General features: G+C 49.7%; 2 protein-coding genes across 2 annotated transcripts in view; both read right to left on the bottom strand.

Moving 5' to 3' along the window:
- Positions 1–618: 618 nt before the first annotated feature.
- On the bottom strand, positions 619–1,677 carry LOC113484415 (placenta-specific gene 8 protein-like). Its single transcript, XM_026856797.1, has 3 exons — positions 1,383–1,677; positions 1,026–1,150; positions 619–726 (listed from the first exon to the last, which is right to left on the bottom strand). Exons 1-3 carry the CDS (start codon positions 1,495–1,497, stop codon positions 619–621), a joined length of 348 nt encoding a protein of 115 aa, XP_026712598.1. The 5' UTR covers positions 1,498–1,677.
- A 4,421-nt stretch (positions 1,678–6,098) lies between these two features.
- Positions 6,099–23,511, bottom strand: part of LOC113484413 (placenta-specific gene 8 protein-like) — a 22,053-nt gene continuing 4,640 nt past the window's right edge. Inside the window, exons 4-7 of the mRNA XM_026856795.1 lie at positions 7,709–7,831; positions 7,388–7,512; positions 6,511–6,614; positions 6,099–6,269 (exon numbers count right to left, since the gene is read on the bottom strand). Of these exons, the coding sequence (XP_026712596.1) occupies position 6,269; positions 6,511–6,614; positions 7,388–7,512; positions 7,709–7,831 (353 nt within the window). The 3' untranslated portion in view covers positions 6,099–6,268. The remainder of the gene's footprint in view (positions 6,270–6,510; positions 6,615–7,387; positions 7,513–7,708; positions 7,832–23,511) is intronic.

Here is a 23,511-nt window from a genome sequence, read left to right as displayed (position 1 = left end):
CTGACAGTGTTCATGGAGAAGCTGAGCTGTCAGTGGCAGGCTTGGCTTTTGGTTTATTTTATCTTCTCACTGAGCTTTGTGGTCTGGTTTCATCCCAGCGTGGTCTACGAGAGAAAGTTCATCTGATAACCTCAGCATTTCTCTGACCACACAGCGTACAAAAGTACAATGCTGTCCTCCAATGCTGCACAACACACAAAAATCAATAACAACATGCAGGCAGGAAGATAAACTCTGCTGTTTATTGCTGGGGGGGATCAGCCACAGTGAAGGCGAACCCCCTCGTGGTACGTTTCCCACCAGCCAGGGCAGCGGCAGCTCCTGCCTGCGGCAGCTCTGCGGGGCGCAGCGAGGCCACGGCATCTGCAATGGGATGGGAGAGGAGGGTCAGGGAGCAGGGCTGTGCCTCGCCGCCCCATCTGTGCCCCCCAGTCCTTCCCCCCCAGCCCTGTGCGAGCTTTCCAGAGACATTTTGCTGTGGGACAGGCCACCCTTTCACCTGGCCATTGCTGTTTCAGCACCAGCCACCCTGTGTCTTGTCAGGCATTGAGGGAAAGGGAGGCTCTGGGGACCCGCTCATCTCTGCGCAGCAGCAAGTTATAAAACAGCACGCCCAGTTTACCAGAATATGCCCAGCTCCTTCCTCCGGTTGATGTCTCTCTTCAGCTGGCAGAGCGCACACATGGGGCAGCACGCAGCGGAGATAAAGTCACCCAGAATGGAGCCCTGCCAAGCATGGGATGTTGTATGAATAACCCCTTCCCACATCAACTTTTAAGTCTTCCTCTTTTTCATTGTCAACATCCCTGGGCAGCTCACCCCTGGGCCCCCGGCACATTGCTGCTCATGCCCAGCGAGGACTGGGACGAGGCGGCATGCGGCAGGATCACCTCTGCCTCACAGCAGGGACGCAGATGCGTCCCTGGCAACTCCCCGCCACTGTTCTTCCCCTCAGGCACCCCTTTCTCCTTCCCTGACCCACACCCCAGCACCCAGCGGAGCAAGCCCTGGCCTTGGTCACTGACCGGGATGTTGTATCTGGTGCGGTAGAGTGTCCTCATGGCCACGCTGGGGCCACACAGGCAGAACTCATTCATGTCCCCGGCCACCTGGCACCCCAGGCAGCTGAAGCAGAAGGCTCCACAAATACCTGCGGGACAGCGAGAGACGCGCTTGGCTGAGGGGCGCAAAGAAAGAAGGAAGTGGGGAACGTTGTCTGGAGACACGGAGATGTGGCTCTTGACCTCAGATGAGAGCTGCGCCCCTGCTGGTACCCACAAGAGTGGGGTTTGCAGCAGGGGAGATGCAGCAGCAGGAACGGGGGAAACAGCAGAAATGCAGCGTGAGCTAGCACCAGGAACAAGTGGTTCGTATGTACTCACACACGCCCAAGTCGGAGCAGCAGTCCAGCAGCCCTGTCTGCCACTCGCCTGCCCGCGGAGCAGCCAGAAACTGGGGCTGGACTGTGACCACATGGTGAGAGGCCATTGCCAGCATGGGGTCAGGTCCCTCCAGGCAGTTTGCGGTCTGGAAGGAAAAGCCATCAGAGAAAGATGCTGCAGGTGTTTCTGAAGTGGGTGTCCTGCTCAGGCTGCTGCACTCAATGACAGCCCCTGAGGGCTCCCCACTGCCAGGACACCGCCATCCCCACCACAAAGTGGGGGGCACAGCTCTGCCAGGAGCTGCTGCTGTCCACAGCAAAGCCCTCCCCAAAACCAGCACCCCACCAACGGCAGCAGCACCTCATCCCCCCCGCCTATGCAAATAAAAGGCCTCTGTAAAAACAGGGGTCCTTCTGCTTCAGAGCCTCAAGGCTCCAACACTCCAAGCCTGCCTTTTACCCCCAGTTCATCTTTCAACATTATCTGCTTAAAATCGTAATTTTTTTTTTAAACTTTGCAGTGTCCCAAAGCTCCTATAGCTCAGTTCTAGCTTTGTCACCTCTCAATAATCACCTTTATCTTTGCTTTGCTCCCTGAGCATCTCAGCCTTTTTGCCTCCCTCTCTCCCTCTTCTTCACTTGCTTTCTTAGCACACTTGAAGGCAGTGGGTTTTCCTTGGCCCTTTCCATCACCCGAAGCCCAGTCATCAGTTCTCATTTCCCCTCCACTTGCCTGTCTGTGCCAGTGCCTTGTCCTCATCCTCATCTTCCTCTGTTCCCTGGGGCCACCATGGCTCCTGGCACCCTGCTCCTGCCCATCCTTCCCCAGCAAGGGGCTGCAGCCTCTGAGAGCACCAGAGTTCCCACTCCACACCACCAAATCCCCAAACCTACCTGACCCTTGTAACAATCCCACCTCCATCTGTGATGCCTTCCCTCCCCACTGCCCCCTGCAAGGCATGGTGCCACCCTCTGCCATTCTCACTTCAGCTTTAATTAATAAAAAAAATAAAATAAAAGAGAGGATGCTCCCTTAAGAAGTCCCATAGAGACACACTCACTGCCCCGTGCCTGAGCTAGGTGCTGCTCTGTTAAGCAGCATGGAGACGAGATGCAAAGGCTCCCATGCTCTTAACAGCTACGAGGGCTCACTCCCGCCCCCAGCCCACTGCACAGATCCTCAGCAAAGAAGCCATGAGCGGGAAAGCAGACTGAGCTCCAGGCACCATCACGGAGGGCTGCGGCTCCTTTGCTCGGGAAGGGTCCCAGGGCAGTTCCCCGGGAAGGTCCTCTCCAGCCCCTGCGTCCCCGCATGGCCCACGGGCATTTCCACGATGGGCATTAGGGGTGTCGAACAAAGCACCTTCAAACAGTTTGTGTCCCGCCTGCCCCTGCCCGGCTTCGTCACGTTTGTCCTGCCGGGGTGATGGCTGGGGTATCCCCTGAGCAGCCCTCTCCTCCCAGCCCTTGTGTGACAAGAGAGCACCTGAGTTTTGGGACACCAGGAGGAGCAAATAGAAGAACAGGGGAAGCATTCATGTTTTGAAGCATGGGATTAATCTCTGTAAACTCTGTTAAAACACTATAAAGTGGCCAGGATTGTTTCCACATCAGAATTACACATATGCACAGAACTTAACAAGACTACAGGGGAATAAATATGCTATGCCCAGCACTCAGATGATGCCATCAAGCCCATTATCCACTTCTGACACCAGAGAGAGACAGGCCGTGGCATTGCATTTGTGTTGACTGTTGTCACCAGGCGGCAAAGGAGACAGTGGCTTTGCCAGCAGCTCCTGCAGCTCCCGTTTACACACTGGCCTGGACACAACTCTGCTGTCAGACACAGCATGTTGCTCTATGGCTGGCGCTTTGTCCCCTGGCAGTACACGGAGAAGCAAAGGTATGCTGAATTACATCACAAGAGGGAAGAAAGCTCGTGAGAATTCTCTGCGTGATTTGCTCATGGCTTCTGGCAGCTTTCTGCTGGCACAGAAGCGTGGCTGGGCTGACCCTATCTGCAACACCAGTATCTGCTCCAATTGGGTGACAAGTGGCCTTGGGTGACAAGTGGCCTTGAAGGACAAACTGGGACCTGGTGGGATTGCTTCAGTCACACTGGCCCCCACCAAGAGTTTAAAAACAAGGGTATTCTCCTGCTGCTACTGAACAGGGCTGTTGAGTAGTAAAAATGCTGCTGTGCCCTCCCTGGGGCAAGTCACCCGGCTGTTGGCAGGGACCCCACCACCCATGGGTGCAGCAGGGGCCATGGCGCCCATTGTCCCTCGTTGGACATCTCCTGCCCCTGCCCTTGCCCTGGCTGGCTGTCACTTCTTGTTCATGCACGAGGTCCCAGGTAGTTCCTGCCACCTCTGCAGCCAAAGTAACACCTCCTGGCAGGCCAAAACAACAGCCCCAGACCTGTCACAGGACAATTTATGACAAAGCAGGGGCCAGGAGGGGCAGGGGAGGGGACAGGCCGCGGGCGGGCCATGCAGTGGGGATGCCAGGCAGTGACAGGGACTCCCAGCAGCAGGCAGGACAGCAGGGACCACAGGCAGAAGCATGCACGGGAGCAGCAGAAGGTTTAGGGGCAAAGGAGGTGCTTCCCCCACCATCAGATAACAAGATTAACAGCACCACATCGTGAAAATGCAGGCGGGCGGTGCCCATGGCCACACGGAAACCATGTCCTTGGCAGGCAGGGCTGATCGTGGACTTTCCCTGCCTCTCCCCAGGTGTGAGCACACCGTGTCCCTGCGTGGAGGGAGGCTGCAGTGCAGAGCTGGCAGCAGCTCAGAGAAGATTCCACCACACCTTCATCCTCTAAGAGGTGGCCCAGGCACAGCACACACAACACATCACCCCCAATGCCCCCAAATCTATAGCTGCATGGCACCATCTGTGGTGTTGGAACAGCTGACGGGAACAAAACGGATCCTGAGGTGCACACAGCCACACTTCACTGATAACCAAGGTCATAAAGCAGCGTTTTGCTAAATATAGGCACAGGTGTGTGTGCATAAACAAACTATACAATGCAAAAAAATGCTGTCCTTTAACACTGCTGCCCATGCTGTTGAGGAGCCTGTCAGCAGCACCCAACACCTTCTGGTTCAGCTCTGAAGTAGCTTTTCCAGGTAGAAAACCTCACTTCTGTTTCCACCCGATACAGAGAAATGTCTGCTTTCCTTGTAAATGATTTACTTATAAAAAGATATGATGATTTCTGAACATTGCCTAAGAATCCTGCCTTGTCCAGATAGTTTGGGGATTGGCTGTGATAAGAAAGTAGCAGGTAGCCCTGGGCTATGAATTAATAAGACAACTCACTGGTAGCAGACTCAAAGCTCTTAATGGGCACCTATCCAAAGCCCTCAACAGGGACTTGGAGATGCTCTCTAGGGAGGATGATCTCGCCGATTTAGGAGGAAGACACCTGGACTTTTCTTCACAAGTCATGCCCTGGAAAGAGCAGACACCATGAAGAAGACTACGTCCTTCTGCCCTTGACCACCAAAGACCCTCATCCTATTTCTACTACGCGTGCTCAAGACTGTGAAATTGAGTTCCAAGAAATAATTACAATAATCACACATATCCCCCAAACTAAATGTAATAACCCAGCCTTTCCTAATGAATATGTATGCTTTGGTGTAATAAATATTTTACTACTGGCCAGAGACAGTGTGCAAGCTTTGCGGAGATATCCCCTTGCACCCTGGCCGGAATAAATGAACCTGCTTTAGAACTCTGAGTTGTAGAGTTTGTTTCCGCACATCAACACCTTCCCCCTCCCCTGCGACACCGCTTCCACAGATCAGTTTCGTAGTTGTATACCACAGCTCTTGCCCAAGTAAAGCCAAGCCGTACATACCTTCTGAGTCGCCCTTGTCCCTGGAGACGTGTGTCCTTTTTCCTCGTTCCTTTATATGCTCTGGGTGCTCCCTAGCAAACGACCTCTGCTCCCTCGGGCCAACAGAGCAGGTGCCGGCTTAGGTGCTGCTTTGTGCAATTGCAGCTTTTGTCGCTGCAAGCTCGTTGCTGCTTCTGGCAGGCTCCTGCCACCAACCCCCCACCTTTGCCCAGCCCAGCACCCCGCAGGCCCAGGCTCGATGGGACACACAGCTTTTGATAGCAGCTTTCAGAGAAGGGCGGTTTGCGGTCTGGCTCCTGCGCTGCCTTAAGCTGTATGTACCGGGAGGTGCAGCGCCTTTCCTTCTTTAAGCCCGAGCACGGAATCACAGAATCAACCAGGTCGGAAAAGCCCTTGAAGCTCCTCCAGCCCAACCATGAACCTCACCCTGACCGTTCCCAACTCCCCCAGATCCCTCAGCTGCTCCCCAGCAGACCTGTGCTCCAGACCCTGCACCAGCTCCATTGCTCTTCTCTGGACACGCTCAAGTCATTCTTTTTGGGGTGAGGGGGCCCAAAACTGAACCCACTCATTGAGGGGCGGCCTCACCAGTGCCGAACACAGGGCTCAGATCCCTTCCCTGTTCCAAGCAAAGTCGCTTTTCCAAATTTTACAACTTGGATGAGCGACGCTTACTGCTCCTGTGTGTTCCACATCCTTTCTAAAAGTGAGCAAATAACAAAATACTAGTGAAAATTTTCCTCTGTCGTGGGCACAGGGAAATCTCAGCTGCACCGGGGGCTGCCTGGTATGGATGGAATGGGAGAAGGATGGGTGCTCTCAGGCAGTGCAAGAGACACACACACACACGCAGGAAGCAAAATTCTGCTGTTTATTCATGGTATTACTCAGGGAAGGGGGAACCAACCATTACCAAGGCGAACCCCCTCACGGTGCGTTTCCCACCAGCCAGGGCAGCAGCGGCTCCTGTCCACGGCAGCTCTGCAAGGCGCAGTGAGGCCGCAGCATCTGCAATGGGACGGGAGAGGAGGGTCAGGGAGCAGGGCTGTGCCTCCCCGCCCCGTCTGTGCCCCCCAGCCCTGCGTGAGCTTCCCAGAGACATTTTGCTGCAGGACAGGTCATTCTTGTCACCTGTCCACGGCCATTTCCCCACTGCAGCCACCCTACATCTTAGGTCAGGCATCGGCAGGACAGACTCCGCGAAGCTGCTCGGCTGCGTGAGGCAGCGGCTTTATAGAGCCCAGCTCACCAGAATATGCCCAGCTCCTTCCTCCGCTTGATGTCTCTCTTCAGCTGGCAAACGGAACACATGAGGCACCACGTGGTGGTACAGAAGTCAGAGCAGATGGATCCCTGTTAGGAAGAAATTGGTTAAGGATGTAGGCTATCCAAAAGCCATGTTTTGGCCAAGAAGAGGTTAATCACATTTCGGGTAGCAAGCCCTTTGTTTCCTGGCTGGCTGCAGCATCCCGTTAGGAAGCAGGACTGGCGAACCACCCCAACAGTGGGAAGGCACGAAGGAGTCCTTCCTGCAGGCTGCAGACTTACCTTCCAGATTCTGTGGTTAAGACTGGGGGAAAAACATGCAGAGAAAAAGAGAATTTGGGCAAACTGGACTTGGGCCACTATGGTTTGCACTGGGGACAGCACAAACCCCCGGTAGGAAGAAACCATTTCACATATGCACACCTTTCTCCTGCTTCTGATTATGGATGTTTATCTGGGCAACTGACAATCTGTTCTTTAGTCTGACCATGATTATCTCAGATCCTTCCCATTTTTCAAAGATTGGGGGTGGCATGGGGAAGCAGCAGCTGAGGTTCTGCTAGGCGCTGTGGTTGGTGGCAGCTGAGTGCAGGACATGTGTCCCCGGTAAAGGATGCTGGGAGGGAGCTGTGACCAATTAATGCACGTTGTTGGACCCCAGCGCAAGGAACAACATGGCCAAGGGTGTCCCAACCCCTGTCCCGTGCTCCTGGCATCATGCAGGATACACAAGTGAAAGAAAAGGGTGAGCGGGGAGTGCTGCTGCCCCGTGCTCATCACTGATGTGCAGAGAGAGGGACCTCGGTGGCACCTTGCCTTTCAGGCTTGCAGCACGCTGAGGGGGCAGGTTAACCACTGACCGGGATGTTGTATCTGGTGCGGTAGAGCGTCCTCATGGCCACGCTGGTCCCACACAGGCAGCACTCATTCATGTCCCCAGCCACTTGGCAGGCAAGGCAGGGGAAGCAGAACACCCCACAGCAGCCTGGCAGGGGGAGAAGCACAGTGGCGGGTGAGGCTCAGCCTGCCCGCCCAGCACCACCGGCATCGGGGCAGGAACGGGGGAGGACCAAGCTCCACGTCTGCAGCTATCACACCACCAACCCAAGCAGCAGGGGCGAGGAAACGTCCTGCGAGGGCGTGGGACGCTGCTGAGGGCTGGGGCTGCAGGAGGCACTCACAGACACCGCAGTCGCTGCAGCAGTCCATCAGCCCCGTTTGCCACATGTTCCTGGAGGCACTGGCCACGCCGCCCTGCGGCTGGACTGTCACGACGGTTGTGACAGCCATTTCTGGTTGCTCTTCTGAAAGAGACAACAGGGCAAGGGGATGGTCAGGGGAAGAACTGTGGTGAGGCTGATCCCCCAGCCGAGCTGGTTGCCACTGCTCTTCAGCAGGAGGCAGTCTTTCACCCAGCTCCCTCAATGCCACTGGACGTGACAAAGCCTAACCATATCTTACCTGCATTTGTGTTGTTCCAAGGTTTTTGCACTTTCTGCCATTTTATCCAGCCTTCAAAATAGCATCAGACCACTAATGTTCCCCACTCCACCCCAGAAAGCTGGTGCTTAGACCCAGTTCACCCATTTCCCTTGTGCCAAGCAGGGCTGGGCAGTGAACCTAGGCTAAAGCCAGTGACTCGGGCATTTTGGTTGTTGAACTCAGCATTTGACACAAAAGTCGCTTTGGCACAGGTACAAAGCATGCGGGAAGCAGCTATGCTCCCACATTTCTTCATAATGAAACCAGGCTCCACGCAGGAGATACACCGCAGAAAACTAGTATCTCCGGTTTCTTGTGACAGAGAGCCAGAAAGGCAGAAACTCAATCCTGTGTCCAAAGTCCAAACCCAAGTCCTTGCCTCCCTGCAGTTAAAAGAGCAAGTAAACCTTAAGAATCAGTAAGCCTCAGGTCTAATAAAACCAAAAGACTCTGTGTTCTTATTCTCCCAGAAATAGGAAGAGTAATTGTGTGTATTTGTCTAGGGAGAATTTTTATGTATAAGACTGCACCAAAACAGTTAAAAGAGCAAGTAAATCTTAAAACCCAGTAAGACTCAGGTCTAATAAAACTAAAAATTTCTGTGTTCCTATTCTCCCAGCAATAGGAAGAGTAATTTTGTTTATTTGTCTAGGGAGAATTTTTGTGTAAAAGACAGCACCAAAACACTCTCAGATAAAAATTAAAAGCAAGTTTTGCCTCAAGGCCAGGTTATTCTAGTTATGCACAAAGAGACGAAAGGGGAAGAAGAACAAACAAAAAAAACCCACCACACGATAAACTGCTTGCTGAGTTAAGACTTTTTGTGACAAATTGGGTTGGTTTTCTTTTTTCTTTTTAGAAAATTTTTAGAAATAGCAGCTTGGCAATGGCAGAGCCATACTGCTGAGCAGGCAGGCTGCTCCCCACCCAGTTTCTGAGCTCAGAAGAGTAACTGAAGTGGGCTATGCTGGGCACGGGGAGTGGGGGCATCCTCCCTCGACATCCTTTGGAACAAGGACGGCTCCTCCAGAATTCCCACTCCTGGCAGCACTGGGCAGCCTGCAAACCCAGTGGGAACGCAGCCAGAATCAGTGTCAGGGAAGTGTCCAGAGGGAAACTGTGAGCCTGCACTGCCTCTCCCCACCCACCGCAGATTTACCACTGATTGGTAAATCTCACTACTTTCTCCACTTTTACAAACACACAGTATTCTGCATACAAGTGTTAATCACGTATTATTCTCTCAGCTGCAGACGTTCATGAAGAGATTGCAACATTAAGCTGCTCTTGCCACCAAGAGCACACCCCGTTGAAAAGGGTAGCAAATGCTCATGGAGACCCGGCAGCAACAGAGCAAAGCAACGACGTCCGAGTTTCTGGCAGGACAACAGCTACATCCAGCACATCCTCAGAGCCTGCCGGAGAACACATGCCACGAAGCATCCCTGCTAAGAGGAATTTGGGCTTGAGCACCCATGCAGGCAAAAAGAGAGCCTGATTTCAACAGAGAGCCAAGTCCTAGCCAGAGTCCTTTAACGCAGTGCTACAATTCTGTTAGCAGGAGAAAACAGCAAAGAAATAACCTCTCCATAATCCAGCTTTTGTGCAAAGCTTTTTAAAAAGCCCCCCCCCCCCAGTAGGATTTGCCATATATTTTGCTTTAAATTATGTGCTGGGCAGTAAAAATTGAAAAAAAAAAAAAAATCCTTCTGCACTATTATCCTGCTCTCCCAGGCTAACAAGGTCTTACTATTTCCAGGCTTTAAGAGAACCAACCTTGTGGTGAGCAGCCTCTGTCAGCGCAGCCTTCCTTGCCAGCGGGACCCTGCACAGCGTGGCTCTGAGGAAGATGAAACTAAATTTTGGAGGCTCTTACTGGCACAATTGTGGGAGGTAACTGGAGGGGGAAGTCAGAAGCTGTGCATTCTCACAATGACTACAGGATTAACACACATGCAGAACACAATTATTTTTTTTTCCCCCTCCCAGAATGAAATCAGAGACTGCTATTCATCTTTTTAACAAAAGGTTGCATGGATATTGTCTTATTCACTGAACTGTGAGTGCATGTGTTTGTTGTTTGGGGGAGAAGCTTTGAATAATGTGCATCCCTTGGGATGGACGTTTTTGCAACTTTTTTCCCCCCAGAGAAAAAGCATACTTCTTGGATTTCAGGCCAGACTAAATGAAGAGCACCTCAGGGTGCTCCACTCCGAGCTTTTCCCTCTCCTCAAGGAAAATGGCTTTGGGTTAAGGGGTTGCGCAGACCTGCTTGCTTTCACAACCAGGCTTGGGCAACGGTGGCTGGGCAGCCTGGAGGCTAAAGGGGGCTATGACAGGGGCTCCTGGATGGCCCAAATGTCCCTGTGGTGCCCAGAACAACCCCTGCCCCAGCCCGCTGTTGGGGGCAAAATAGGACACTCAAAGGCAGCAACAGGTAAACTCGTCTGCATCAGGGGGTGGCTCCCTGAGGACCAGCACCCTGTGCCACAACACTGTGATGGGGGAAGTCCCAGCCATTCCCCTCCACTTTCATCCAGCCCCAGATAAAGGGGCAGCAGGACCGAGGGTACTTTTACTTCTCTCTTCCATGTGCAGTGAGCGTGCTGCCTCCTCCTTAGGCATGCATTTGGGTTTTCATTTCTGAATTAGTAAATACAACCCACGTGGAGACTTTCTATAAAAATTAGGCTGATTCCCTAAGTGCTTGTTGCAAGCCATGTAGCCCAGCTGTAGCAAAATTAACTGAGTCCTTACTGCACATGCATCCATTTCTCTCTCTGCGATACTAATATTATTTCTTCACTAACATGCCACAAACATTTAACCACTCATGCCCTGCAGGAGTCACTAACCATTTTGGATGCACCTCCTTGTTTCATAGAGAAGCTGTGACACCAGGATGGCAGTTTTTGTTTCCCAGCATGATCCACAGAGTTTACAGAGAGCACAGAATGGGTCTGAGCATCACAAGATCTGCCAATGGCACGGCGTGTTCCCCTTCTCCCTCACCGTTTTCAAGAACTGGGAAAGGAAAAGTTCTGGTTAAACTGCAACTCACCAGCTTTGTTGACAGGTCAGGATTTATGGTGCATTAAGTGGAGTCTTTTACCAATAGTGCTGCTGAGATAACTGTGAGCCCTGCCCTGAAATGCTTCCACTGGACTTCCAACATCACCGAGTTTAACTGCAGCTGTCCCTGCTTTAGAATGGGGCTGCCTTGCTGACCCCTGCCTGGATCATACACAGTTTTGGTTTAGTTGGGTTGTTTGTTTGGTTTTTTTTCAAAAACATTACAAGAAGTTGTGGGAACTCAAGTTTGCAAAAAGCTGTAGTTCAGCTTTCTAGAAGAGGAGACACCTGACATCCTGCTGGCAGGGTGGGCTGGGATCATGCAAAATGCCAGTTAGCCTGGGAGTCTGCTGGGGAGGGAGGGAAATGGGAAGCTGAAATGCACCAACATTCAAAGAAAAGCCCATCAGCAGCATTTCAAGGATTTTAACGGTCTGTCCACTATTCAGAGCTGGGGTGACTGGCACTGCCAGAGCAACCAGGCCCTGCAAGTGCTTTTCTTCCCCAGAAAAGCAGCACGCTTCTACCTGCAGTCCTGCTGTACCAAAGCCCTTTGTCAGCCCTGAGCAAACACCACCATCAACACCTACCTCAGCAGATCAGGTGCCCCTTACCCAGCCTTTCAATCAGGCAAAAAACCCTGCAAAAATCTCACCCAGTGAAATCAAAACACAAACTCCTGAAACTTACAGCAAGAGCACCACCCTCACCCAGCGCCAGCCCGGAGCACCCCTTGCCTCCGGTTGCAGGTGATACAGAGAAATAATGACTCATTTTGAGATTTATTCACTTATAGAAAACTGCTTAGAAACTTATTTACTTAGTTATAGTAAGTTACAGTATTACTTATAGTATTTTTTAACACTGCTAAGAATCCTGCTTGCCCAGACTGTTCTGTGGAATTTTGCCCAGGACTACTGTGTCCATCAAAACAAAGCAGTTCATGTGAAAATCTACCAAGGACTACGATGTTCAGCAAAATACTATGGTTTTGTCCTTGAGGAACAGGTGGCTCTAACCAGTTGGAGTGTTGGTAATGAGTAAAGATAGCCATATACGAATGGTAGAAGTTCTATTGGTTCCCTTAGATAAACTGTCTGAAAAACACTCTTGTGATGCAAGAAACTGGCCAAGAGACTCTGCGCATGCTCCAGGGAAAAAAAACAAGGTGAGAAAGACTACGAGCCTTCCTCCCAAAGCCCCCTGAAGACGCCCCCCCAGAAGGCAATGGGCAGGTGCAAAGATGACACAAACTGCTGACATCAGCCTTTCTAACTAACCCAGCCTCACTCCTGCACATGGATGCTTGTGTGATGTAACCCAGTGAATATGGATATCCACACTCTGTCAGTTTTTGATAAAATGTGCCGTGGGGGTGCAAGCTTTGTGGAGAGATCCCCTTGCACCCTAGCACTGGAGTAAACATCCCTGCTGTGTGACTCTATTCGAATTGTAGAGTCTTTTTTCCGCGAATCACAGGTGCTGTGGTTTCTGGCCAGAGCTCACCACAGTGACTGGCTGGGACTCTGCCGATGGCTGGTGGCCACAGGCCCCTTGACAGGCAGCTTCTGCGGGTGGGTGAAGTGGCACTGTGGGAAGAGAGGCAGCTGGCTGCCAAGCACACCTCTCAGCCACGGCACGACCATGAGAGCAGAACATCTCCATAGCAAGGAAAAATGGAAACGTGCTCAGGAAAGCACATCTGTAATGCCTTCTCCCATGTGGTGAGAATAAGATATAACTTCCAATCAGACAATGGAAAAACTCAACAGAAATTAACATTGAAACGAAGAAATTGACTCAACAGTGAAGTTTTTTCCTGTGATTCTCCACCAGCCGGGCCCCCCCACACTAGCAAGGGACACCACACGCACACAAATCATCCATCTGCCTTAGGTTCCCTGCAGAGGGGCGTCTCAGGATAAGGGGCTCCCGGAGTTCATCTACCTAGTCCCAGTCAGGCTGAGGCCATAGATGGTATCTCAGTGTCCTTTTGTTCAAGTTCCCTTTATCTTGGTTTGCCCAAGTGCCCACTGAGGGCTCTGACAAAGAGGGAGTGTTCTACTTTTGTCCAGACAGACAAAGAAACCTGGGGAAAACAGCTGAGGAGTCACTGGGAAACAAACACAAGGAAAAGTTTCATGCATCACAGTTTAATCTTAATCAGAAATTCGTTGGTTTGAGCCCTTTCAACATTCACCAATTTAACGTGTATTACAGTAAATGCAATTTTGATAAAGATTCAGGAATGCAGATTAAAAAATTACTTACTCCCTGAACACATTTTTTCTTCCTCTGCAAAGAATAAAGTATAAATGATGCAGCCTACTGCTGCGTTTTACAGAGAAGTGGCAACCAGGAATTAGTTTATTCCATTTTACGCCAACGCCATCCACATGCAAACATTGTCACCTGTTCTCGGACCCCCTGAAACAACTCCATCATGCAGCTTAAAACACTGCCACAGATGAGCACAGCCACCTTCCCCAGTACGCTGCCTTACACTCCTCCTTACACAAACCCTGGTGCCTTGAGTGGAGAGAATTGGGTGTGATTAGAGAGGGTCTGTTGTAAGCCCACAGGTGTGCAGGCTCTGGGGGGCTGCCTGCCCAAGAAGGGTGTCTGAGGGGCCTCTCTCCAGCGCTCTGGTTTCACCAACCCTTTCAAGAGACAGACTGGCAACCTCAGGGTTTCAATGGGGTTTCAGACATGGAAAAGGGCTTCTGCGTCTGAAACTTACTGGGTTTTTCCAGATGTCTCAGCTGGTTCAATGGAAGAGCACCTCTCCCCCAAACCTCTCCTCCCTTCCCGCAACTTGGGAATCCCAGAACCATCTGGGTTGGGAAAGCCCTTGCAGCAAAACCATGAACCTCACCCTGACCATTCCCAACTCCCCCAGATCCCTCAGCGCTGGCTCAGCCCGACTCTTCAACCCCTCCAAGGATCCTGGGGACTCCCCCCCTGACCTGGGCAGCCCATTCCAACACCCAACAGCCCCTTCTGCAAAGAAATACTTCCTCAGAGACAGCCTGACCCTGCCCTGGGCAGCTTGAGGCCATTCCCTTGGGGCCTGGTGCTGGCTCCTTGGCTCCAGAGACTCATCCCCCCTCTCTGCACCCTCCTGTCAGGGAGTTGTAGAGGGCCAGGAGGTCTCCCCTCAGCCTCCTCTTCTCCAGACTGAACCCCCCCATTTCCCACAGCCGCTCCCCGTAAGATGGCTCAGGCAAAAGGAAAATCCCTGCAATATAAAAGCCAGAGGAGAAAGAAGCTGAGCAAGTGCTAAGGGAAATTTTCACAGCACTTAGAAATACAGCTGAGGGTCAGGTTCACACCTCACCAAAACCAGAGCGACTGCAGATGGCACAAGGCAGGACCCGTTCCCTTCCCACGCCTGCACGTCCCTTGTCCCTTCCGTGCCAGAGCACCGTGGGCAGCGGAGCGGGTCCACTCGGCTGGCTGACTGGAGAGAAACCAGCACTGGGGTTGTGGCCGGGGGGCCCACTGCCACCCAGGCAAGCTGGGCAAGCTGCCCAAACCCCTTGTGCAACAGACATCCAAACATGAGCCCCAGCGCACAGCGGGGAGCTCACGGCTGGGGCCAAGAGCATCACCTGCTCTGCAGCGGCTCACAGCCAGGACACGTCACCAAAGGAAAACAGGAGGAGACATGGTTCTGCATCCATTTTTAATTGCATGCTACCTTGGGCAAAGGTTTGTCACAAGATGATTCATGCAGCCTGGCTGAGCTTCTGCTTCCTGCGCTCGTCGTCTGCCACTTCTCACCATCTCCTCAGCGGTGCCACTTCCTCCAGGTTACTCAGATTTACAGGACAACACCCTCTGGAACTTCATCCCAGGAGCTCAAGAGCTAAAAAACAACTGAAGTACAAATCAGCAAGTCAAATCAACTCGCTTGTAACAGACTGGTCCAACTTGTCAATTTTGTAGTGTGCTACTTCATTAATCCCCTAAATCACAAATTCCCTGACTTCCACCTGCGCACAAGCTGAAGAGGGTGCCAGTGCAGGTCCTCCTGTCCCAATCCCTGTCCCCACGTGGTGGTGGCAGGTAGGAGAACCTCCACAGTCTGGCTGCTCTTGGGCCAGCTCCAGGGGCCGACCTGCGCCCTCCTACAGCTTGTACATATGCTCGGTGCCATTTCCACAGCCTCTGGGGCCAGTGCAGCCCCCCCTGGGCCATGCTGCGACGTCAGGGCCAGCCAACACAGTGCTATTGTCTTGGCTACACACACAGTGAACTAGGACCATGTGGCACCTTCTGGGTCTTTACAGTGTCACCAAAACTGCTGCCTGGCAGTGAGGTGGGATGATCAGGTGCTCTGTAACCGTACCAGGAACTCCTGTTTCTGGGAACAGTATCTCTAGCTCCTGCAGCCTGTATCGTAGCCCACTCTGGAAGGCACCAGAATTACTTGGCAAGAATTATGGCCAAAATGAAAAATTACTGTCCCAAAGTCTTGCAGACCTATAAACAATAACCCTAAGTGACACCGTTTGAGCTCTCTGGGATTGCAGCGGGCTGTGACCTAGTATCTCCCCTTGAGCTGGGACACCTCTCAGAGCAGATTTCACAAGGATTTTGTGAAGACTTCCCACATCATCCACTGTCAGATGGCAACGAAGGAAAACTGTTCAAAGATTGTCCGCTGACAAAAATTGACAAAGGAAAACAGCTAGTAATTCACTGTAAAAGGTAAGAAAAATATTATGCTGATTTGTCAGGGAATTCCTGATTATGAATCCTACATAATTCACTAAAAGTAGATTTCATGAGGTTTCAAAGACCATCTGGCACCAATAATTTACCATCATAGGTTAACTGAATATTTGTGTGTGTGTGCATTCAATTTAGGAAACTTTATGGTCTTGATTATAACAAATTTTATTAAATTGCCCTTATAATTAGCTGATGATTAAGTATTGTTAAAAATCATTCAACCTAACCTTGTGGTTTACCATAAGAAGTGTTCACAAATCTTAAACTGCTGCTACCTCAAAATTATGTAGGATCCATAATCAGGAATTCCCTGACAAATCAGCATAATATTTTCCTTACCTTTTACATGCATTCCATTAGACATAAACCACTGAACAAGTCTGGGACTAACCTGTATCTAGCTGCACCTAGACTCCGCTCTGAGGAGGAGTTTAGAAAGCAAAGAGGTCCAGTCTGACCCTTGGAACTCAACAGGAGGGTCTCCCTTTTTACTTCCTCAGTCTCTGTATCAATCACATTGAACCAATTCTAACTTGAATTGTTCACAACAGAACTTGAGATGCGACAAGTACTTTGCACATGTATTGATGTGACTTAGCAGAGTAAGCTGCACTGTTGATTAAAAAGGGCCTTTATGACATAGTAACAAAGGTGCTTTTTAAAATAGATAGAAGGCAATCTTCCTCCAAGCAGGCCAGCTGCGGAGAGCACCCTTGCCAGATAAAGACCCAACAAGTGATGAACCTGCGGGTGTCAGAGCCCCACCTGGCGCTGACCAACAGCATCTTTATCACCTGTCAGCTGGGAGAGGAGGTCTGCCCTGAATACTGGACCTTCACCCCCGCCAGAAGCAACCTCAGCAGCTTCTCAGACAACCTTGGCTTTCTGCCCTGGGCCTTGCTCCCACGTAGGAAGGAGACAGGGGAGCTCCCAGCCCCCCTGTCTGACAGACACACTCAGCACACCTTCTCCAGTGGCCTGACAGATCTTTCATTCATTGCACTATGGCAGCCACAGCGTGGTGACGTGCCCGTGGAAGAAGGGCAGGGGAAAAAAGCATCATGCCAACACTAAGCAAATAAACTCTGTAAGGTCCCTTCCAGCCAGTGCTTAAATAAAGCACAACAGTAATGCAGGTACTGCCAAAAAACCTCATCACAGCGTACATAAATGTCTGCACTTTGTTTCTCCCTCAAGTATTTTCATTTTATGTATTTCCTGAAAAAGTTGTTGGTAACATGACAGCATTTTGGGGAAAACAAGCTCTGATGAAGCTGTAAAATCTGTCTGATAAATACTTGGTCATGCTACAGCATGACAGCCAACACCAAACACACGCAGCTCTTCCTACTAAGCAACCCCTTCGCACTGTTGAAGTTTCTCCTTGCAACAGTCCCCTCATGCTATGCCTGCGCTACTGCCTGCAGGGTTAACTTCCAGAAAAAAATTATCTCCCTCCAATATACTTTTAATTCAGAGCTGAACAATACTTTGATGCCAACCCAGGGAAAAAAGCAAGGTACTGTGGAATGGGCATACAATTTCTTCTCTCCGCCCTCGCCCCGCAGCTTGTTACAGGCTTGGTTCTGTTCTTTATGCAGTGGGAGCAACATATTTTATATCAGATATTTCTCCCTGTTACGCTACCTGTCACAGCAAAGGAGCTCTGCAATCTGGAAGAATCATGTTCTGCTGGTGTAAATATTCAGAGGTGGGGTTTGTTTGGTTGTTTCGTTGGGGTTTTTTTTTCATTAGGGCTGGAATTTCTGCTCACTCTCCCAGCAATTAAAGCTGTACTTTTAGAAGTTTTGAATGTGGCATTTGAACACTGTTGTTTGTAATTGGTTTTGGTTTGGTTTTTTAATTGTATTGGGCCTCTTCCTGCTTGGGTCAGACAAAACCACGTGTGTACAGCTGCCTGGCTGTGGGTCGGGGAATGGAAAAGAGAAGTGCGGTAAAACCAGGGGTTTTGCAATTTCTTTGGTAATTCTGGTACTGTGTCTGGCACAGAGCGTTACAATTTGCTCCGGCCTTTTGCCTCTGACACAACCTCCAGGGAGGCAGTGCAGGAGACTCACATGTCCAGCATGCCAGGGGCCTTCAGCTAGCACCAAGGCTTCACATTATCCACAGTGGCTAACATCCACGTTTTTTCTTGTCAGCTTTGTTTTGAAGCTTGAACGGATCTTTGCTCCCGGTAGTTGCACTGCGATGCGTTTTGAAATAAATTAATGGCCCTTTCCCTGATTTTGCCAAAAGGAGTAAACAAAGAAGCACCCACAAAATCCATTCTCTTGCTCCTGTTTAGCACAGCAGGTGCATTTGCAGTGTCTGCCCTGGAGAGCAGCGAGGGGCTGCCCTCCTCCTCAGCCAGCTTCTCCTCAGTGACTCCAGCTCGCAGGACCCTCCGGTCTTTCCACACGCTGACACACCTTTTGGCCTTTGAGTTGAGCCCCCCTTTTGCAAGCAGTGGCCAATGCCAGGCCTGGCCTGCCAAGCTGGTGATGGTGTGTGACCAGCCCGCCCTTCCAGCGTGCACACCAGCTGTGCCAACACCGCAGGTCCTCAGCCAGGTGCCTCCAGCCACCCTTCCCTCAAATTAAGAGGGAAGGATGGAGGAATCTGACCCCCTGGCATTAACAACCCCCTATTTACCAAGAAATGCACCAACAGCAAAATACAATTCGCCTCCAGATGAGCCTACGGCGAGTCCCTCCCCTTGGCAAAGGTGTGAAAGCTCCCGTGTGCCGCTGTCCTAAGCAGGCTTCTGACTCAGAAGCCCAACGCCACCATGTAGGGCTGCCAACACCTTGGCAACCCCTGCCCGTACCCCCACAGGCACTCCTACTACTCATGGCTACCCCTGGACAAAGAGCTGGTGTCTCCGACACACCTTTCTGCAGAGCACAATGGGGGCACACAAAGGCAAGCGTTTGGATTGGGTACCGAGACCTCTGTTTCACTGAGCAACCGCCAACCTTTCCTTATGCCTTTGCAATGCACATCTGACCTTCCTGCTACCTCCACCAGCATTTGTTATCTCAAGGTTCCGGGGAAAAGGGAGGGCGGGAGAAACTTCCAGAGGACACTGTTTATTTGTGCAAAAGCACACCAGCTAATAATGAAGCTGCTGCTTAGAGATAAGTGTACTTGGTACTGTTTTGTTGGTTTTTTTTTTTAAACAGACTGTATCTAAATACAGCAGAAAGCATCTTTGTGAAGATTTGGAGTAGAACAGCTTGGGAATGGAAAGAGAAGATAGGCACATCAACCTGCCAGCAGATGCAAGCAGCGTTTTAGCCAGGAAGTAGTTCAGCCTTTGTCCCTTTTGCACTTAAAAACTTCTTATTTCTGTGTATTAATCATAACATGCTCACGCAAATATCACTCCCAGTATCACAGCTTAAAACCTAAACGTTTCTTCAGTTGTCAGGCAACGAACCTAAAATACAGCTACAGCTTATTTTTGTGAAACACATTTTGAGACGAATTTGTAAAACCCCCATGGAAAATATGCAATGATTTTCAAGTTTAGGACATGAGGACTGTTTTGAAACCTGAATTTCCACTCTATTTAGCTGCACCCTCTTCCTCCTCTCCTTACAAGACAAACACTTGTGACAAGGTATCCTCAGACAAAGGACACCAGTAGGTTCAGAGGCACTGCAAAATGTGAGCTCTTCCCAAGTTTAAACTACTTAAAACACACTTTAATACGTTAAGAACAGATGAGTAACATTTGTCACAATCCCTCTCAGCTAATACTACAAGTACTAAGAAACCGATCCATACAAATTACATCACCAGATTTTTTTATTACTATTAAATGCCTCATAACCAAAGTGCACACAAAGCTAGATCCATCCAATTCTCCCTCTACGAAATGCAATTTTGTCACATAATTGTTCAGAAATTTCTTATTCTTCATTTTTAAACTGCTTCTCTTCGACTTAAGACTTCCTCCGCCCCAAACTTGTAAACCCAGTTTAAGAACAACTTCTGCGTAAGGACCAAGGAGGCACTAAAAGCAGTTACACTTCCTAATTTTTTCGTGTATTTCCATCTTATGTGCAGTCAGGCTGAAAAAAAATCTACTTTTTCTTATTTGCTCAAAACATATTTGACATTGCTTGTTTAAATAGTAAAAGAAAACACAACTTTGCAAGGTGAATGTTAAAAAGACATGTTCAGAACACACAGAAGCCTGTTCCAGCCCCAAAAAGGAACTTCTGTGACCAAAGCCATTGACTGATTGCACGATTTTTCGTTCCCCTGCACCAGAAATTTCTTTGCCCGTTTTAACTGTCATCGGTAATGCAACTCTACAGTTGGCAAACCCTGAACACGTGGCTCTGGACTGCAACGTCCCTCAGACATATCAGTTCAAAAAAACCTTAAAATACGATACCTGTCTTCAGAGCTGGAGCAGTAGGCAGCCTTATTTTTGGTGTGACTGCACCCACAGTTGTGCCCCACCACCTTGGGAACAGAGCAGACATCAGGGAGGGTCGCTGGAACACCACAGTGAATTTGGCAAACATGGTGTGTGGTCATTAACAAAGTGTGCGTGCTCGTTAATGGGAGATGCAGCTGAGACATCAGAAAACCTGTCTATCCTGAATATGTCTTTATCCTTCTTTGTGCTGGGGCAAGGCCATGGAGCCAGCTGTCTGGCCTTGGGCCCTGTGTGACCTTGCTCATAAATCAATTACAGAAAGAGAGAAACTCCCTGAGCTTCCTCCTTGAGCCCTGGCCAGGCTCTGGGGGAGTCTCCTGCAAGAGTGGACCCAGATATTTCCGCTCCCAGGGAAGGTGCCAGCTCTTCTGCCTTGCTGATGTTTGGTCCCTGAGGCCGGACCCACTGACAGGGACTCTGGAGGCCTCAGCCAGGGGTGGAGGCACCGCGCAGGGTTTCCCCCTCGCCGGGAACGGCTCTGCAAACCCTCGCTGCACCCAGGGCTGCCCAGCACCGGCGGGGCTGGGTGCGGGGGACGGGTGCCAGTGCTGAGGGATCTTTCTTCGTCCCTCTCCTCTCTCTCTGGTAGTGATGGCTTGATGCATTACCCTCTATTGACCTGTTTGCTTGCTTTAAGTGCATTATTCTGCCTTTTCTTACTGCACGTTTTCTGTATTACTCTGCCACATTATTTAGTCACCCCCAGTAAAATCCACCTGCTCTCTTCCCTCTGGTGTCTGAGTTCCACAGGTATCCTTAATCAGCAAAACAACTTGAAAACACAAATGGTTTGTAGCAATGTAATTGCTAGCCTGCAGTTGTTACTTGTGTTTATAGGCATCTTCCTATAAACAAAATTCTTCCTGTAAGGCTACAAATAAAACCAGTAGGCATAAATAGAAACGAGCAGAATTAAAAAATAAAAATGAGGATGGCTTTGCATGATGAATTCATAGCTCAGGGTCAACACCAGTCACACACACTTGGTGATAACCCTGGGCTGCTGGTTTTGTTTTAAGTGAGTAGTGTGTGTTCAAACCATTCTTGATAAACAAGCTCCACTCCCTCCATGCAGGCAACTTTGCCTGTTCTTTTCATGTGAAAAGGAACCACTGCCAGCAACCACAGCAAGACATGCTTTTAAGTACCTCTCTGTTGACTTCTTATTCTGGACCTCACACACTCACAGAGTCCTGACTGCTTCTAGACATCTCAGGATAAACGTTGCTACTGCAACGATTCCACGCAACAAGCTCCAACTCAAACAGAAAACTATTCATTAAATCAAATCAGAAGAGCAAGCATGTACAGCCACATTTTATTCACCTCCTGAAATCACTTTGCATTTTTCCACGTGCTGTCACGAAGAGACATCTGTTTCATATAAAAACTTGGCCTCACAGTCCTAAGAGCGTGACAGAAGTTTGCTTGTACTGCAGAGAAGCAGCAGAGCAGCCTCACTTGAAGATTCTCTGGAGGTTAAAGTCATTTAAGGAAAATAAAAACTTACATTGTAGGATAATCTCATTTGCCTTTTTTTTAGAAACAAGAAGGTTTTCACCAGTTTTTATAAATAAACAGTGTAAAGCAGCTATAGTTATGTTAAAAGTGTTTTCCTTCTGACAGAACATAATATTAGTTGGACTAAAAATATCAGCATTTACAGTATTTTCAACTACTTGTTTTCTAAAGGCTCTTCTACATTTTTAGAGTTTTTTCGCTTCCACAGATTTCCAAGCACAATCCCTGTGAAGAGCAGAACTCCTACAGCACGATTTGAGGCAAATTTCTTCCAACAGTCTTCAGGTTTGTCTATGCCCAAAGTGTAAATCTGAAAAAGCACAGTGTAACGTTCTAGCATTATTCTTCTACAGACGCGTAAATATGTGACACATCACAGACACAAAGAGGTCTGTAACTTCAAAAACTGAACCTCAAATTCTGAAGTCTACCCTTATGTCCACAACAAACAGGAGTGCTCCGTGCTTACAAAGGATTTTTGCATAACTGGCACCTAGGTTTACTTGACAGATTTATTCAACATACAGCAGAGAAGTCAAGAATCACGTATGAACACGATTCCCAGACCTTCTCAACAGAGGGCTGTATAAACAGCCTGGATACTGGTGTGTCTGGTATTTTAAAATGTAAGAACATTTGGCCATGTAAATAAGGCTTTTTGAGATTTTCCTCAGCAGGTAGCCATCTAATTCTTAAGTCGGAACTTTAAATAAAAATAAATAAACCTTCAAATCTCTGCTTCAAGGTGTTGCTCCCTGTTTCAGTAGAGACAAGGCACTGGAGAGCCAGCAGTGAACCCAGCTAACTTGGACGCACGGGAAAGTGCTGTGCTAGTTTGAAAACAAACTAGTGGGAGACACCAAGTCAGAATAACAATTTAATAAGGGAAAAAAAAATTATAGGCAGATAACACTGGGTTAAACTAACAGAGTCAGGATACAACCTGACACCCTGTTAATCAGGGTGGTGGTAGCAGTCTGGTAGAATGGTGGCTGCAGTCCCCCCGAAGCAGTGATCCCGTAGAGGAAAAAAAGAAAAAAAGATCTGCTCTTCCTCAGAAAAGTCCAGGGTGACTAAGCAGCTCCTGTCCTCTGGAAATCCAGTGGAAAAGAGAGGCCTCTGGTGAGACAGGGAGTCTAAACAATCTTAGATTGTTGGTGCAAGGCCTGCGCAAAAACAAGGGGAGGTGTATGGGACTGTTCAAAAAGACATACCAAGTACTGATAATGTTGCTAGGCGATTAACTCCTAGCCCAAAGAGAAGTCCCTCCTAGTCTCTGAAGAACAGACAACCCCAAAACACTGGCCTGGAAGAAAGCCAGAGAACAACTGAGGCTGCGCAGAGCGACAGGGAGAAAAGTTCATCAGCGAAGAAGAGGAGGAGACCTGATTACCATGAGAAGTGAGGGGAGGCGGGGGTACACTACGTATATGTATAGGCGTTTTATGAATATGCACTATTTTGTAACATATAAGCCGGACGGGAGCTGCAAACGATGCGCATGCTTGTGGTGGAGTGATCCCCCATGCGCCCAGCGCTGAATAAACATACCCACTTTATAACCCCAAAAGTTATAGAGTGATTTCTCCGCAAAACATCTTGGCACCCCAGATGGGACCTATCTCTGCTCGGCTGCCGGGACACTGCTGGAGGGTGGACGTCCTAGGTGCACCCCGAGCTCTTCTCGGAGGAACTCCGCTCCCAGCTGTCCACTGC

The sequence above is a fragment of the Athene cunicularia genome (genome assembly GCF_003259725.1).
Source record: "Athene cunicularia isolate RWA chromosome 11 unlocalized genomic scaffold, athCun1 chr11_part1, whole genome shotgun sequence".
Classification (NCBI taxonomy): Eukaryota; Metazoa; Chordata; class Aves; order Strigiformes; family Strigidae; genus Athene; species Athene cunicularia.
The sequence above is the reverse complement of the archived record's forward strand: the minus strand, read 5'-3'. Positions and strand labels throughout refer to the sequence as shown.

What these genes read in the sequence shown, in the direction of transcription:
- LOC113484415 (XM_026856797.1), bottom strand. Translation starts at nt 1,497, where the DNA reads ATGCTGGCAATGGCCTCTCACCATGTGGTCACAGTCCAGCCCCAGTTT. An exon ending in CTGCTCCGACTTGGGCGTGT is followed by an intron (nt 1,151 to 1,382) that starts GTGAGTACATAC and finishes GCTGTCCCGCAG; the next exon opens with GTATTTGTGGAGCCTTCTGC. An exon ending in GCACCAGATACAACATCCCG is followed by an intron (nt 727 to 1,025) that starts GTCAGTGACCAA and finishes CATGCTTGGCAG; the next exon opens with GGCTCCATTCTGGGTGACTT.